This window comes from Sus scrofa, chromosome 18 (assembly GCF_054392235.1).
Source record: "Sus scrofa isolate SSC_HxYL_T2T_F1_AM1 chromosome 18, Sscrofa_HxYL_maternal_Yorkshire_Landrace_v2.0, whole genome shotgun sequence".
NCBI lineage: Eukaryota > Metazoa > Chordata > Mammalia > Artiodactyla > Suidae > Sus > Sus scrofa.
The window spans coordinates 18341702-18360042 of NC_139400.1; the positions used below are offsets into that span (position 1 = coordinate 18341702).

Sequence of the window (18341 nt, forward strand, 5' to 3'; positions counted from 1 at the left end):
GAAACCCAGGTCTAGGCGGCGCGGGTGAGGTGGCGGCAGGAGTGGCGGAGTTGCGGGCGCGACGGCGCGAGCGGAGCAGTCGGCTGAAGCGCTGCGACGAATGCGGGTCTCGGGTGCGCGAGAAGCGGCACGCGGGGCCCGAGCCGAGCAGGGGTTGGAGCCCCGGCTTGGGACGGGGTGGGGGCGCCGCAGGCGAGGGCAGGTCCTAGGGGCTTCCAGGTCGGCAGGACCGACGGAGATGCAGATGGTGGAGGACGGTGGGTGTGGCGCCGCGGGCTGGATGGGCCTGCCTGGCTCCTCGGCGCCCCAGCCCCTCTGTGCCGCGGAACCCGGCGGGGCGGGCGAGGAGCGCAGCGGGAGCAGAGCGGGAGGATCGGGAGGGCCTCCGGGGAGAGGCGGCGGCCTGGTCCCCAGCCAGCGCGGCGGCGGCGGGGGCGCTTGTGCAAGAAAAAGGCTTGTGGTCTAGGCCAGGTGAAAGGATACCTCACAGGTAGGACGAAGAGGCTTTTGGAAAGGATGTACGGAGGCCAAAGAGGAAGAAGAGTCTTAGTGGAATAACTGGATTTTGCTTTTTGGTAACTACCCAGGTCTCACTCAAGAATTTGATGAGATTGCTTTTTCGTCGGTATTCTTATTTGCAGAATGTGTTCTGTTTATTCTCACTTTTGATGGCATTATGGGAGTATGTCCACAGGGTTTTCGGTGTTTCCAGAAATTAGGTGATCTCCTGGTAACTTACTGAAATGGTTGTAGGGAGTTCCTGGGGTGAGCAAAATCTGATTCTTAATGGCCACCTTCTTTTCTTCAGTGTCTTGATGCTTGAATTCTTCCTTTCCTGTTTATTGAATATTTGCTGCATTCCAGGTTCTCTCTATAGAACATTCTATAAATTACTTCATTTAATCATTAAGTGAGGAAATCAAGGCTCGAAGAAGTTACATAGAAGGTCTTGGATTCCAGCTGGAACTTATAAAAGTTTTTGTTTGGGCCACACATGGCTTCAAATGCCAGTCTTTATTAAACTTTGATATCCAGTCTCTAAATTAGAAAATGACCCCAAAACGATACTTTTGTAAGCTCAAGGTTAGTGCAGTGTCTTGTTCACTAGCTGTCAGGATCCATGTATTCGTCTTTGTTTCAGGTTCAGATTTGTCTTGTTGCATCAGTGATAAGGAAATGTCACAGCAGTGACCATTAACTTGAATATAAGTCCTTTGTCTAAGAGAAGGAAATATTTTTATTTGGAAACTATTGTCTTTGGAGTATGTTCAGAATAGGAAGAATGTGGTTTGGGGAACCTTGGAATGAGATGAGAGAACTTTACAGGAAAGTGCTAGGTGTTTTACATCTGTGGTAATGAAACAATTTAAGGGAAAAATTACAGGAAGATGTGAGGGTTTTTTTGTTTTTTGTTTTTTGTTTTGCATTTTAGGGCCACACTCTCAACATATGGAGATTCCCAGGCCAGGGGGCCAATCAGCTACAGCAGCCAGCCTACAGCCACAGCAACGCCAGATCCCAGCCACATCTGTGATATACACCACAGCTTGCAACAACGCTGGATCCTTTACCCACTGAGTGAGGCCAGGGATCAAACCCGCATCCTGTTGGGATTCCTTTCCATGGGGCCACGATGAGAACTCCAAGACTTGAGTTTTGAATTAAAACATTTGGGAGTTTCTGTCATGACACAGTGGTTAACGAATCTGACTAGGAACCATGAGGTTTCGGGTTTGATCCCTGGCCTTGCCCAGGGGGTTAAGGATGCGTTGTTGCCGTGAGCTGTGGTGTAGGTTGCAGACGCAGCTCAGACCCCACGTGGCTGTGGCTGTGGCTGTGGCTGTGGTGTAGGCTGGCAGCTGTATCTCTGATTAGACCCCTAGCCTGAGAACCTCCATGTGCCTTGGGTGCGGCTCCAAAAAGACAAAAAAAAAAGAATAAAAACATTTAAGTGGTACAAGGGAAGGGGACAATATGGGATATAAAAGACACTTGTGTAGGTTAAGTGGTGGGATGCGAAATTACAACATCTGCAGCTTTCGCAATAGGTGGGCTCAATTATCCATTTAATACTCCCCCCACATTTTTTTTTTTGCTTTTTAGGGCCGCAGGTGCAGCATATGGAAGTTCCCAGGCTAAGAGTTGAATTGGAGCTGCAGTTGCCGCCCTGTACCACAGCCACAGCAAAGCAGGGTCTGAGCTGCTTCTGTGACCTACATTGAGGCTCACAGCAACGTTGGATCCCTAAGCCAGTGAGTGAGGCCAGGAATTGAACCTGCATCTTTATGGATACTAGTCAGATCCTTAATCTGCTGAGCCACAGTGGGAACTCCATCCCCCCTACCTCTTTATACTGAGTACACCTAATCTTTTTACTTTGCAGACGTTAAGATGGAAGTGTAGGGAGTAAGGTGATTGCCCATATAATGCCCTTCTCATTTTCAGTGTGTGTGGGAACCATTACTAATAAGGTGCTTTTTTCCCATCCTGGATTTATACTTCTTTTTGGTTTTTTTTGGCTGTGCCCATGGTATGTGGGACCAGGGATCAAACCTGAGCCACAGCAGTAACCCAAGCCACAACACTGACAACACTGAGTCCATAACTGCCAGGCCACCAGGGAACTCCTAGTTAATGTTTTCTTTTTTCTTTTTTTGTCTTTTAGGGCTGCATTCGTAGCATATGGAAGTTCCCAGGCTAGGAGTCGAATCATAGCTGCAGCTGTCACCCTGTGTGCCACAGCCACAGCAATGCGGGATCCAAGCCAAGTCTGTGACCTACACCACAGCTCATAGCAACACCAGGTCCTTAACCCACTGAGCGAGACCAGGGATCAAACCCGAGTTCTCATGGATACTAGTTGGGTTTGTTATTGCTGAGCCATGACAGGAACTTCCTGGTTTATGTTTTAAGATATATTTCTGGCTGATGTGTGAAGAGCGATGGGAAGGATGGCTAGATATGAAACAGTGAAACCCGGACTTTCCATCATGGCTCAGTGGGTTACAAACCCGACTAGTATCCATGAGGATGCGGGTTCAATCCCTGACCTCGCTCAGTGGGTTTAGTAACGGGTTGCATGTGGAAACTGAGAAACTGAGGGCTCAGTGCTAGTCGCCTTGGTGGTACTAACTTCTGAGGGCAGTCCTGGGGATGGATAGGTTTGGAGGGAGGAAGCCAAGAATTGTGTTTTAGGAATGAGGAGGGGTGTCATGTGGCCGGTTGGCCGAGCCCCAGGGAACCCTGGAGGGCCTGAGCCGGAGCTGGAGCTCTGGGTTGGCAGAAGGCTGTGGTGCTAGATGAAAGAGAGAGAGGCTGGAAGGGAACTTTGAAATGATTATCTGAGAGGTTAAGAAAGCAGTCATTAGGGAAGTGAAGGCCTGCTGGGCAGTGTTACATGCCCTCTGAGGTTTGTGGTTTTGAATCTATCAAGCGAAATCAGCCTGCTTGTGTGATTTTTCTCTGGCAAAATGCAACCACTTGGGCCCAGGGAAGGAGGCCAGAGGCAACCAAGAAGAAAAGACCCATAGGAAAGAGAGCTCAGATTCTATGCTGGTCAAGAAGGAGATTTGGTCTGGAGAAGGGTATCGGGTGATGAGGAAAAAAAAGGCGAGGTGGCTCCGAATTCAGAGCTTGCAGAGGTAACGTGACTGTCGGAGTGGGGAGTATGCAGAAAGCAGTTCTCTGGAAGGAAAGAAAGTTGGATGTTGGAAATCCAGTTTGGGAGGTGTGATGCACTTACTGGTGATGACAGGGGCTGGGTTTTGACCTTGGAGTGGTCTTTGTTTGTTTGTTTTTTGTCTTTCTAGGGCCTTACCCGCGGCATATGGAGGTTCCCAGGCTAGGGATGGAATTGGAGCTACAGCCACATGGAATCCAAGCCACATCTGTGACCTATACCACAGCTCATGGCAATGCCAGATCCCTGATCCACTGAGCCAGGCCAGGGATCGAACCCGCATCCTCATGGCTGCTAGTCGGGTTTGTTTCCCCTGCACCACAACAGGAACTCCCTACAAGGCAGCTTTAAATCTTATACTATATTTGAGTTGGAATGGACTCAAATATATAGGGAAAGTGAAATTTGGGGGATGTTTTATATTCCAAGGCAGTGTCTATAAGGGGGAGAGTGCCCTCTGCTTGGATATGTTCCATGGGAAGCCGTCTTGTATTCAGCATTGATCACACAACATGGAGTGTTTTATTCTGGGAAGTACCTTGTGTGGGTGATCCTGTAGGACCCCACGAAGCTTCAAGACACATCAGATGAGTTAGTGATCATGAATGTTTCTTGAAAAGTAGAACGTGGCTCAGTGGTTCTGCATCCATTTCGATGGCAAGGATATATATATATATATATATATATATATATATGTATTTTAGGGCAGCACCCACAGCACCTGGAAGTTCCCAGGCTAGGGGTTGAATTACAGCTACAGCTGCTGGCTTACACCCCAGCCATAGCAGTGCGGGATCCGAGCCTTGTCTGTGACCTGCGCCGCAGCTCTTGGCAATGCTGGATCCTTAACCAATTGAGCAAAACCACGGATTGAACCTGAGTCCTCATGGATACTAGTCAGTTTGTTACCGCTGAACCATGACGGTGTCTTATTTTTCACAAGTTTTTTTTTTTTTTTTAAAGATGAGTCTTGTTCTCACATGGTAGTTGGATACTCAGCATCCATGGATTAAGAAAATACTAAATGGAGTTCCCATCGTGGCTCAGTGGTTAACGAATCCGACTAGGAGCCATGAGGTTGCGGGTTTGATCCCTGTCCTTGCTCAGTGGGTTAAGGATCCGGCGTTGCAGTGAGATGTGGTGTAGGTTGCAGACTGGGCTCAGGTCCCGCATTGCTGTGGCTGTGATGTAGGCCTGTGGCTACACCTCTGATTAGACCCCTAGCCTGTGAACCTCCATACGCCAAGGGAGTGGCCCTAGAAAAGGCAAAAAGACAAAAAAACCAAAAAAAAACAAAAAACTAAATGACAAGCTTCTATTAATTCAGAAACGCTTAAAATGAATTTTAGTTTTATTAATTACAACGGCCTTTACATACACTTCAAAAATGTGAGATATTCGTTCAGTCTATATTCAGGTCTGGAAAGAATGATTTTCTGAAAGTCGGATGTGTTTGGTGGACCAGACTTGGCAGAAACTCTGCGCTTCACTGGGGCCGCGGAGCTCATAGATGATTAGAGATCACTTTTTTGATGTAGGGGATCTAAAGTGCAAGGTTATTATTATTACTGATGATTATAATTACCTAGGAATTATAAATATATATTCGTTTTAAAGGGCAGTCTGCCAATAGCTGGTGATGGTTTAAAACTATTTTCCCCCTGTACTTATTAAGCATTTTCTTCCCTGTCACTGCAGCTAAGGAAAAGGTGGTTTATTTAGAAACCAAATCCAGATGATCTCAAACAGCTTGGTAGTCGTCAAAATGCCGTTCAGCCCAGAACGCTATTATTGCTGAAGCAGCATAGTCCCAACCTGTTGGAGCATACATACCGTTTTGGAATTATTATTTTACCTGATTAAATTATAGAATTTCACGACCCACACTCTTTTCTGAAGTATTCAGTACAGTGTTGTGAGTTTTGTATTCAGTTCAAAGAGCTACTATGATTTATAAAGAATGGCTAAAACTTTTGAGTCATTTCACTTGGGTGTCATGTTTAATTTTGGGGACGGAGGTAAATTTAGCAGTAACGCTAATAGCTCTCGGGTTTGTAACTTCCTGAAATGAGAGATGAAATGTTTATTTACATTTTGTGAGTGGCAGTTTATAGTCTTACTTGGCTCATAATGTCATTAACATTTTTCAGGGAGACCAATTCTACGAAATGAGCTGCAGTTTTCCTGATGTGGGATTAATCCTGGGCAAATCAGTGGCTAAAATAATTCTCTTAATACCTTACGCACATTGTTGATTTTAGTTTCATAACTCTCAGAAGAGACAGGCCATTTTACGGATGATGGTCTGTGACTCAGAGAGAATGACCTGTCCATGGGCTCACAGCCAGTAGGTGAATCAGCCATAATGTTTATATAATTTTAACCACCTCAACTTTGTACCATTTATCCAAATGTTTCAACAATGGTCTTTCAGCTGGATCTCTCAGCATTTAAGATTTGGGTCCCCCTACCAAACTGTAGTATAGTACTGTAGTATAGTAGAGAGGGAGTTCCTGTTGTGGTGCAGTGGAAATGAATCTGACTAGTATCCACGAGGACACAGTTTCGATCCCTGGCCTTGCTAAGTGGGTTAAGGATCAGTTGCTGGGAGCTGTGGTGTAGGTTGCAGACGTGGCTCGGCTCTTGCGTGGCTGTGTCGGTGGAGTAGGCGGGGCACCTGTAGCGCCGATTCGAGCCCAAGCCTGGGAATTTAACTATGCCATGGGTGTGGCCCTAAAAAGCAAAAAAAAAAAAAAAAGCGGAAAAAAAAAAAAAAAACCCCAAAAACACCCTGTAGTAGAGAAAAGGAGTGTAAGTAGCAGGTTCGGGGAATGCAGCCTTGGGCAAAGCCCTGTGACGCACTAATTACAGTGCTGGAAGCTCTTGAGTTTGTCTCCTACCTTGATTGTTGTTGTTTATCATTCAAGGTATTTTGTAAATTTATTTCTTTTCCTAATATGCAGATAAACTATAGGACTTTTCCAGTGCTGTGGATATTTTCCTTCCTGATTATAAAAGCACTATTCACGGTTATTGTAGAATTTTTAGAAAAGTATATAGAAAACCAAAATTACCCGTAATCCCACTACTCAGAGGGAACTATATGTTCCTTATTTATTTGTAAATATTATGTAAACCTAGAGTTTGGTTGATTATAAGTCATATCCTACTTTTTTCCACTTGATATTTTCTCATTTTATTAAAAAGCCTTGATTCATTATGTTAAATGCTAAGATACTCAGCCACATGGATACACCATCATTTAGTCATCCCCCCCCTTTTTTTTTTTCATCTATTGGATGGCACTTAGGGGCCTGTAGCATTGTGGAAATTCTCATTATTCAGTTTTTGGGAATTTTTTTTTTTTTTTTTTTTGTCTTTTTGCCATTTCTTGGGCCACTCCCGCGGCACATGGAGGTTCCCAGGCTAGGGGTCCAATCGGAGCTGCAGCCGCCAGCCTACACACAGCCACAGCAACTCGGGATCCGAGCCACGTCTGCGACCTACACCACAGCTCACGGCAACGCCGGATCGTCAACCCACTGCGCAAGGGCGGGGACCGAACCCGCAACCTCATGGTTCCTAGTCGGATTCGTTAACCACTGCACCACGATGGGAACTCCTCCCCTTTTATTGTATATTGTTTCTGCAGACTTAGAGCTGCTGACATTAAGTTTAGGTTTTTTAGGCTTAATCTTGGCTGTCAGAGCGTGGATGGATGCGGCTTTCAGAGAGGGCAGAGGAGAGGCGGTGGTGGAAAGAGAGCAACTCGGGATCCGAGCTTAGATAGGATCTAAGGGGAGTGGCCCAGCCTTCTTTCTCTCTTCCCTTATGACCGACACAAAGGTTGTTGCTTTAAGACAAGAAAGCTCTCCCAACTCTTTATGAAAACTACCTGTGTGTGTAGAACTGAATGCATCTTGTATTTCTTGAGAAACAAATCCCTGGAAATAGAATTTTTTTTTTTTTTTTTTTTTTTGTCTTTTCTAGGGCCGCACCCACAGCATATGGAGGTTCCCAGGCTAGGGGTCGAATCGGAGCTGTAACCACCGGCCTACATCAGGGCCACAGCAACGCAAGATCCGAGCCGCATCTGCAACCTACACCACGGCTCATAGCAACGCTGGATTCTTAACCCACTGAGCGAGGCCAGGGATCAAACCCGCAACCTCATGGTTCCTAGTCGGATTCGTTAACCACTGAGCCATGACGGGAACTCCTTGCATTTTTGTGTCAAAGGCTCTTGATGAACATATAGCCAGATTGTCTTCCTATGAAATTGTGTTATTTTCACTTCCATCAGCAGTGGATGAGAGTTCAGGAATCATTAGACCTTGAGCTGCATTGAGCATAGTCTTTTTTTGGGGTGAGGGGTGAAGGAGCAGAAGATAGCTTTGGCAGAGGGGGCCACAGCAGGCTAATATCCTGAAGACTGTGCCCCCTTTGGAAGGTTTAGGAGGTGGTTTTATAGTTTGGGGAGTGGAAAATAGGGCTGCAGATAGGGATCAAGGTAGAGGCAAGCTTCCATTGTCTTTCTTTCTTTTTTTGGGGGGAGGGGTCTTTATGTCTTTTTAGGGCCACATCTATGGCATATGGAGGTTCCCAGTCTAGCTATAGTCTAGCTAGCTATAGCTGCCAGCTTATGCCACAGCCACAGCGACCCTGCATCTGAGCCACATCTGAGACCTACACCACAGCTCAGGGCAATGCTGGATCCTCAACCTACTGAGTGAGGCTGGGGATCGAACCTGTGCCCTCGTGGATGCTAGTCGGGTTCTTTAACCACTGACAGGAACTCCTGCATTGTCTTTCAGAGCTGGTGTTTAGTGGCCCCAGGACTGGTTCTGATGGTCCTCCTTCCTGGAATGAAGATGCTTCATCAAGTAGCTCTTCCATTTGTTGAGGGTTTTAATTCCGGTGTCTGGAGGTTCCGGTTCTCAGCGTAGAAGGAATTCAGCAAGAGACCAAATGATAGCCAAGAAATAGATTTATTAAGATGTTTGTGAGCGATGCAAGTGGGCAGGCAAGGAGACTCTGCCAAGCATATTCTTCTTTAACTATGCAAACTTTTTTATTGCCTTAATTAGCATTTTTTATGTTCTAGTAAGATTGAAACTTTTTTTTTGTCTCTGAGTCTTGTCTTTTTAGGGCTGCACCTATGGCATATGGAGTGGCTAGGGGTGGAACTGGAGCTGCAGCTGCTGGCCTAGACAGCCACAGCCAGATCCGAGTCGTGTCTGAGAGGTACACCACAGCTCATGGCACTGCCAGATCCTTAACCCACTGATTGAGTCTGGGAATCGAACCTGCGTCCTCATGGATACTAGTTGGGTTCGTTAACCACTGAGCCACTTAGCCACGACGGGAATACCAGATTGTAACTTTTATTTGATAAGTTTGTTTTTTTGGCCACACCTGCATGTGAAAGTCCCTGGGCCAAGGGTTGAACCAGTTCTGCAATTGTGACCCGTGTCACAGTTGTGGCAACGCCAGATTTTTAACCCACTGTGCCCTGGGGGAGCTTTCCTTGATAAGTTCAATAGCTGTATCATTTCTTCTGATTTGTCTGTCCTTTGCTTATCTTCCGGTCAGATTTAGTGGTTTCCTTATCAGTTAGTGTGAGAGTACTTTCCTATTAGCCTGCTGTCTTTTTGTTGAGGATTTCTTTTTAAAGGACTTGCTAATGACTATAAAACATCGTTATCAGTCTCGTTTTCTGGTGTCAGCTAAACCATGTGTTTTTTTTTTTTTTTTTTTTCCCAAGACTTGATTTTATGCTGCCTGGTTATAGGTCCAATTAATTCAATTTTTGGCTCCTTTGCCTATTACGGGTAATTTTAGTAATGTGTTTCGTCTTTACAGAAAGAAGAAATGACGTAACCCATTCAGTATCCAAACTCTAAGGTCAAGGTGAGAAGGAAGGTCAGGAAGAACATGGCCTGGCCAAATATTCTTCAGAGAGGTACCCTGCTGTCCCGCTTCAGCCACCATCATGTGGTCGTGTTCCTGCTCACCTTCTTCAGGTAAGCGGACCGCCAAACCCCCTCTCTTCTTCTTGTCCTTTTGAAGGAGCTGTTTGTTGCATGGCATGTGCTTAATGCAGTGATTGACGTGGGCTTATCATGAAATAGACTAGCTCGTCCTTCTGTTCTGTTCTGTTTTGTTTTTCCTTGCTATGCCCATAGCATGTGGAAGGTCCCTGTCTAGGGATGGAGCATCACACCAGTGCCCCAAGCCAGATCCTTAACCTCCTGTTCCACAAGAGAACTCCTCTTCTCTACTTTTGTTTTGTTTTTTAATTTTTTCTGTTTTTTAAAATTTTATTGGAGTGTTTTTTTTTTAGGGCTGAACCCGCCACATATGGAAGTTCCCGGGCTGGGGGTCCCACCAGAGGTGCAGTTGCCGGCCTAAGCCACAGCCACAGCAACCTGGGTTCCAAGCCACATCTGCAACCTACACCACAGCTCATGGCAGTTCTGGATCCTTAACCCACTGGGTGAGGCCAGGGGTCGGACCCAGATCTCCATGGATACTAGTCAGGTTCATTTCTGCTGCGCCACCCGTGGGAACTCCCTGCTCCACCTTTCGATAGCTCTCATACAGTAGTTCTTCGAGGGTGTTTTGCCCTGGAGACATTTTTGGTTGTCATGCTGGGGGAGGGGGTGCTACTTGCATTTAGTGGGGAGAGACCGGGGATGCTGCTCAACATCTTACAATACACAGGGCAACCCCCTGCAATAGAGAATTTGAGGGGCCCCAAATGTCGGTACTGCCATGATTGAATAAACCTTGGTCTAATATAAAGTCCTTTAATGGTTAAAACCAGGAGCTTAGGGCAAAGGATGTGCGTGTTCAGGGAATACCCTGTGCCTCCTTGAGCAGTAATGGTGATGGGAGACATCTGGGAGGAACTTCAGTGACGAAAAGACAAAAAAAAAAAAGTCTTAAAATCCTTTGCAGAATTGCAGCCATGATTTAAAGGGGTTGGGATCAGTGACATCTCCATCTTCTAGATCCAGGGACCTGTTACGAGTTAACTTAGGGATTCATGTTGAAAAAGACAAGTTTGTGTGTTTGTGTGTGTGTTTTATGACCACACCTGCAGCACATGGAGGTTCCCAGGCTAGGGCTTGAACTGGAGCTTCAGCTGCTGGCTACACCACAGCCACAGCAACGCCAGGTCTGAGCCATGTTTGTGACCTACACCACAGCTCATGGCAATGCCGGATCCTTAACCCACTGAGCGAGCCCAGGGATCGAACCTGCATCTTCATGGATACTAGTTGGGTTCGTTACCACAGAGCCACTACAGGAACTCCTAGTTTTGTCTTTCTTAAGTTTTTAATTTATTTTTCTCTTTATGGCTACCACCATATATGGAAGTTCCCGGGCCAGGGATTGAATCCGAGCCTCAGGGCAACGCTGGATCCTTTAACCCTCTGTTCTGGGCCAGGGATCAAACCCGAGCTGCTGTAGTTAGATTCTTAACCCACTTTGCCATGGCAGGAATTCCAAGTTAATTGTTTCTTTTGCTTAACAGAGACTGAATGGATAGTTTTTTTTAATGTATTTTTTTATTGGATATAGTTGATTTACGGTGTTGTGTTTGAATGGATAGTTCTTTGTAAAGCAGTGCTTTTTCTTACTTGTTTATTTTTAATTTTTTTTTGTTTTGTTTGTTTAGGGCTGCGCCTGTGGCATACGAAAGTTCCGGTTCCCAGGCTACTAGGGGTCAAATCAGAGCTGTAGCCGCCGGCCTACACCACAGCTGCAGCGACGCAGGATCAGAGCTGCGTCTGCGACCTACACCACAGCTCACGACAACGCTGGATCCAGCACACAACCTTATGGTTCCTAGTCAGATTTGTTAACCACCGAGCCACAACGGGAACTCCTGCTTGCTTTTTTAAAAGAGAAGAATTCTGATATTGGATAGAACAAATGGGAATATATCTGATTTTATTGAATGTGTTTTTTTTGCTATTCCTTCAGCAGTGTTTTTCCTGTCTTACAGTTACTCGTTGCTCCACGCGTCAAGAAAAACATTTAGCAACGTCAAAGTCAGTATCTCTAAGCAGTGGACCCCAAGTGCTTTTAACAAGTCAGTTGACCTGCCTGTAGAGGTAAGCAGAACAAAGTGCTGGGCTGGATTTTAGAGGGAACCGTGGGGGAGTTCCCCAGGTGCCGAGTGGGTTAAGGATCTGACGTTGTCATTGCTGGGCCTTGGGTTGCTGCTGTGGCTTGGGTTGCCAGGGCTACCCATAAATTCTTCTTAAGTTCTGTTTTGTGTCATTTTATCCTTAGGATGGCTTACTGTTTTTTTCTGGCATAAAATCCAAACTAATCTGCCTGATTTCTTAGCTTGTCCTGATTCAGGGCTGTTATACCATTTCAGCCCACTTATTTCTCACTGTTTTGAAATCACACAATTCTGGCTAGGCTGCTTTTTCATTGAGTTTCACAAATGCTATGCCCATCTCAGTACACAGATCCACACCTCTCAACCCTTGCTATGTTATTTGAGTTCTACTTAGGTGGAATTATAGGTACATATTAATATACTTAGCTTTTTTTTTTTGGTCTTTTTAGGGCTGCACCCGAGACATACAGAAGTTCCCTGGCTAGGGGTTGAATCGGAGCTGCAGCTGCTGGCCTGCGCCACAGCCACAGCCACAGCAATGCACAATCCGAGCCATGTCTGTGGCCTACATCATAGCTGACGGCAACGCCGGATCCTTAACCCACTGAGCGAGGCCAGGGATTGAACCTGAGTCCTCATGGACACTAGTTGGGTTTGTTTCTCCTGAGCCACAACAGGAACTCGTGGCAAGTTCTTTCTTATACTGAGGTAGGAGTGTTGTGCTGTTTAATTTTGATCTTGGGTTTTATTCTGAGTCATGTACGCTAATCAGTTCCTGCTGCAGGATAGCCTGTTGAATTGCTGAGGAAAACCTATTTCTCCTGTTTAGGCAGAACATCCTTGGCTCTTTTGACTGTGATAATGACATTGAGCACTAAGTGTGGTTTTTCAGGGACAGGCTGACCCATATACAGAACAATAGGATTTGATCTAGGCAATACATTTCTGGGTTTCTGGTTGTATTGCCCTTTTTTTTTTTTTGTTTTTGTTTTTGCGCTGTACCTGCAGCATGAGGAAGTTCCCGGGCCAGGAATGGAGCCCACACCACTGCAGTGACAATGCAGGGTCCTTAACCCACTGTGCCACAAGGGAACTCCTTGCCTTTGTTTTTTATGGTAACTGGGTTGGGGAGCCCCAGGACCACCCGCAGATTTGATGATTCACTAGGAGGACTCATAGGACTCAGCACATGACTCAAACCTGTGGTTTATTGTGGTGAAATGGTACAGATCAAAATCAACAGAAGGAAAAGCTTGTGGAGTGAGGTCTAGAGGAAACCACGTGGACCCCACAAGTCCATGACTCCAGTAGAGTCATGTAGCTGTGCTTCATCCTTCCAGCACCAAGTTGTGCCAGTGCTGGTGAGATGTGGCCCACTGGGGAAGCCCCTTAGAGACTTGGTGCCAGGGTTTTTATCGGGGCTGGTCATATGGGCGCCCTCTGCCTGGCACATAACGAAAATTCCACTTTCCCGTAAGAAAAGCAGGTGCTCAGCACAAAGCCACATTGGACAGACAGGGAGGCACTCTTAGCAGGGAATGACGGGAGCCCTCCCAAGATCCAGGTTCCCAGGGACCGTCCTTGCAAGTAGGTCTTCCTTTTTGTCTTTTGGCTGCTTGCACAGAATGTGGACATTCCTGGGCCAGGGGTCGAATCTGAGCTGCAGCTGTGACGTCTGCCCCAGCTGTGGCAATTCCAGATCCTTAACCCACTGCGCTGAGATGGGGATCAAACCTGTGCTGCCCAGAGACAACTTTTACTTAACCAGCTGGGCCGCAGCAGGAACTCCCCCAAGTAGTTCTTTTTAAAGGTAGCGTCTTAGGTCCATATGTTAACTTTGCTGCCAGTAACCATGTCACCTTATTGGCTAATACTGAATTTGCATTAACTTTACTGATAAAATATTTATTTATTTACTTATGCTAGGTGCTGCTAAAGTAGGTTTTGCCATTCTGTTTTTTCTGAACTACAGGTTCAATAGCTTGGAACGATTGGTTGTATAAAGTCAAGTTCTGACTTGAAGGTCATGGCGTTTCCATAGCTGTCCTCACGGAGAGCAGTGTCAGCTTTCCATTCCCTATCTTTAGACTTTAAAGTCTAGGTTTTTCTTTCCTAAAGCCGGCATTGGGAGTGGAGTGGCTAGGGCAGTATGGACCTTTCACTCCTTCTGGACTTCTAGGTCTGAAACTGTCTTAACTCTTGCTTCCTTTGGAAACTTTCTTTTTTCGCTTTTTTTTTTTTTTTTTTTTTGGTCTTTTGTTGTTGTTGTTGTTGTTGCTATTTCTTGGGCCCCTCCCGCGGCATATGGAGGTTCCGGTTCCCAGGCTAGGGGTTGAATCGGAGCTGTAGCCACCGGCCTACACCAGAGCCACAGCAACGCGGGATCCAAGCCGCGTCTGCAACCTACACCACAGCTCACAGCAACGCCGGATCATTAACCCACTGAGCAAGGGCAGGGACCGAACCCGCAACCTCATGGTTCCTAGTCGGATTCATTAACCACTGTGCCACGACAGGAACTCCAACAAACATTTATTAAATTATAAAGTTGTCTCTCTCCAGACAGTAGAGTCCTCCCAGAGTGCACAGAAGAGCGTAAGAGTCTCCCCTTCTCCCCAGGAAAGGGCTGCAGGATTCAAGGGGCCTCAACATTCCAGCCCAACCTCAGCCACAGCTGCTCAGTTCTCACGTTAACCGATACCCACTCGAGTCAGGCAGAGAACAGACCCCTGAACACAAGTCAGCTTCAGGTCACCCTGGGTGCATCACTTCCGGAAGCTCTTTCGTGTCAGAAGTTCCCCCACCCCCACCCCAGGCCCGGCTGTAACTCTGCGATAAACATCCTTTCTTAGGAAACCCACACCGCGACCTTTCGCGTTTCCAGGAACTGCCCCAACGTGTGGCAAGCCAGGTTAGCTTGATGCAGTCCCTCCCCCACAACACAGAAAAGCCTCCGTCCACACTGGCTGCAGAGGCCAGTTATTCACCTGGGAACTGTCCATCCCCGCAGGCCAGCTCGTGGGCCTTGAGCCTCTTCAAGTCTTTCTGACTTGCATTAACATTGAATGAAGTTTCGCTATACTCGGCCCACTCCTCACCGCCCAATAGTCATCTTGATTGGAGCGCTGTTATTGATAGGAACTTCTATCACTAGTCTTTTTTCTTTTATCCTATCTTTTGGGGATCTTTTTGTTAGTCCTGCTTTTTTAGTCTTTGGTTTTTATTTATGCTTGTTAACTAAGCAGTCAATGTATTTCAGCTGAATTCTGACAGTGAGGTGGAAAAAAGCTGTTTAAAATCTGTCAGGTCTTGGAGTTCCCGTTGTGGTGCAGCAGAAGCAAATCCAACTAGGAACCATGAGGTTGCAGGTTTGATCCCTGGCCTCGCTCAGTGGGTTAAGGATCTGGCGTTGCTGCGAGCTGTGGTATAGGTCGCCGATGCAGCTCTGTACCTGCTGTTGCTGTCGTTGTGGCACAGGCCAGTGGCTACAGCTCCATTTGACCCCTAGCCTGGGAACTTCCATATGCCGCACGTGTGGCTCTAAAAAGCAACAAAAGAAAAAAAAAAAAAAAGATAGAAAAAGCCCCTGAAACTTGGAGCAGCTGCTTGGAGACCCGTCTCTGGCTCACACTAGTTTATGCCCAACAAGACTTAATCTCGGGACCTATTGAGCCTAGATGGCCTCAGGGTTCAAAGAGTGTAGTTAGAGGGGAGGTGGTGAGATAACTGATTGGAGTTGGCACACTGAAGTGCTGATTGGTCTTGGCCGCGAGAGCTGCTTTCTTGACTCGTGACAGCAGTTATGTGAGGGTTAAAGTGACAAGACTGATGCCATCAACAACACAGAAATGAGTCACAGTACAATTTGGGGATTTTACTTTCTGTAAAAGATAACGTGTTTTTTAATATTGCTGATCGTTTTTTTCTCTGTAATATTCTAAAGTCAAGTTTTCTTTTTTTAAAATTTTTTAAAAATTTATTTTTATTTTTTTTACCTTTTAGGGCTGCACCTCCTGCATATGGAGGTTTCCAGGCTAGGGATCAAATCAAAGCTGCAGCTGCCGGCCTGCAGCACAGCCACAGCAACGCGGGATCCGAGCCGCATCTGTGACCTATGCCACAGCTTGCAGCAGCGCCAGATCCTTAACCCACTGAATGAAGCCAAGGATTGAACCTATATCCTCATGGCTACTATTCGGGTTCTTAACCTGCTGGGCCACAGTGGGAATTGCCAAATTTTCTTTTTCTTTTTTGTTTTTTAGGCCCATACCTGTGGCATATGGAGGTTCCCAGGCTAGGGGTCCAATCTGAGCTGTAGCCGCTGGCCTACGCCAGAGCCACTGCCATGTGGGATCCGTGTCTCGTCTCTGACCTACACCACTAGATCCTTAACCCACTGAGCGAGGCCAGGGATCGAACCCGTGTCCTCATGGATGCTAGTCAGGTTCACTAACCACTGAGCCACGATGGGAACTCCCCCAAATTTTCTTTTTGATAATAGCCCATCTCAGGAATCATTTAGTCCAACCCCTTTTTGGTCTGGAAACCCCAAAGACCTATGGGTTTATATTTATACATACTTAATATTATTAGAAATTAAAACCAAGAAATTGAAAGAAATACATTGGTTTTATTTTTAAATGAAACAAATAACCCGTAACACATTAACATAAGTAACAACTTATGAAAAAGGCTTTTTTCAAGACAAAAAAAAAAATTACTTAATGAAAAGTGTCATTCATCTACATTTTTGCACGTCTCTTTATGTCTGGCTTAACAGAAGACACTGGGTTTTCATGGCTGCTTCTGAATTCAGTCTATGGCAGCATGATCCTTTGAAGTGCATGAAGAGAGCTGGGCTTGCACAGCCCCGGAGTGGAAAGGGGAGAAGTCTTTTAATAGCCTTTTCAGTTAATTGTGGATATTTGTCTTTGATTCCACCCCAGACTTTGACAAGTGGCAATTTCTTAAAGGTTCGTTGCCGTGTGGAATCTGAAACTGTATTAATTAACTTTTTTATACACTTACTCTCAGATCCATTTGTCTGTCTTGTACTTTGAATGGATCTTGAAGTGACAGGCTCATTTCATTCTTTTCTGAGGAAATATCTGCCAAATGCCCCAATCTGAATAATGAGTGCTCGTCTGTCAGTCACTCTTTCAAGTAAAAATGACATTCCAGCTTGCGGCTCCCACACGTTTCCTCAGCGCAGCCATCTTCCTTTGCTCTGCTACGTGCCATATGCATACTTGCTACTTCATCACAGTGTATTTTTAAAAAAGAAAGTGTACTCAGGAGCCAGATTTAATAAGATTAATAATTTTTGCTGCTCAACAAGTATTTATGGAGTGTCTGATATGTGCCAAGGACATTCTTAAGTGAAATCGCCATTTTTTTTTTTTTAAACTGAGTGTGGCCGTAAAGAATACAATGATGAGGACATTCCTGTTGTGGTTCAGTGGTTAACGAATCCAACTAGGAGCCATGAGGTTGTGGGTTCGATCCCTGGCCTTGCTCACGGGGTTAAGGATCCAGCGTTGCCATGAGCTGTGGTGTAGGTTGCAGACGGCTCGGATCTGGCGGTTGGTTGCTGTGGCTGTGGTGTAGGCTGGTGGTTGTAACTCTAGTTTGACTCCTAGCCTGGCAACTTCCATATGCTGCAGGTGCAGCCCTAAAAAGCAAAAAGACAAACAAACCAAACCAAACCAAACAATGATTAATCGTACACTTTGGTGTAACTGCTTTGGTCCATGCTAAGGCACGGGAGTTTTACCCACCACTGTTTTTGCACCATCAGTGGAAAAATTAAAGGGAAAAAGCAGATAGCATTTTCGTATTACACAGGTAGTTGTGGCCTTGTGCACCTTTTTGCATGTGTGTTTCCTGACAGGCAGCGTGCCAGTTTGCTGTTTTCACTGTCACCCGGCTTCTGTGAGAACGGGCGGAGGTGGTGCTTGACGGGGCTCAGGACCGTCGGGCACTGACTTGTTCTCGTTTTCGTGGCTGTAGATTTGGAGCAGAAACCGTCTTTTTCCCAGTGCGGAGGAGGCCACTCTGTTCCTCGGAACTCTGGACACCGTCTTCCTCTTCTCGTACGCTGTGGTAAGTTCCAGGCTTTTACGCTGAGCAAAAACGTACATTGACTCCAAACCTTTTAAAGTGGGTAAAGGGCTTTGAATTTGCTGACCGAGAAGAGATCAGTGTCGCTGGAGTTTATTTATTTATTGGAACCAAAAATATCTTTATATAAACTATTAATAGATACCTAAATACAATATGGTTGTAAAAATGAAATCGTGATAGATAGCTGTATTCCTGAAGTACACAAATCGACAGCTGTACAACATTAACAGCAAATCCAAATACAGGTGAAGATGTTCCGCTGAATTTCATGTTTCGTGGAGCATCAAAAACCACTCATCTTTGGAGTTCCTGTCGTGGCTCAGTGGTTAAGGACTCTGACTAGGAACCATGAGGTTGCGGGTTTGATCCCTGGCCTCGCTCAGTGGGTTAAGGATCCGG

At 46.0% G+C, this 18341-nt stretch overlaps 1 protein-coding gene across 15 annotated transcripts in view; it reads left to right on the top strand.

The window, feature by feature from the left end:
- SLC37A3 (solute carrier family 37 member 3) overlaps positions 1-18341 on the top strand; it is a 398944-nt gene that overhangs the window by 347268 nt on the left and 33335 nt on the right. For 9 of the 15 annotated variants that reach the window (XR_014833177.1, XR_014833178.1, XR_014833174.1 and 6 more), the window contains exons 1-4: positions 9-113; positions 9542-9702; positions 11694-11802; positions 17829-17921. Coding sequence is in view for 6 of the 15 variants with exons in the window: in XM_085004807.1 (XP_084860933.1) it covers positions 9614-9702; positions 11694-11802; positions 17829-17921 (291 nt within the window). In the remaining 9 variants the exon portion in view is untranslated. 15 annotated transcript variants of the gene reach the window in all.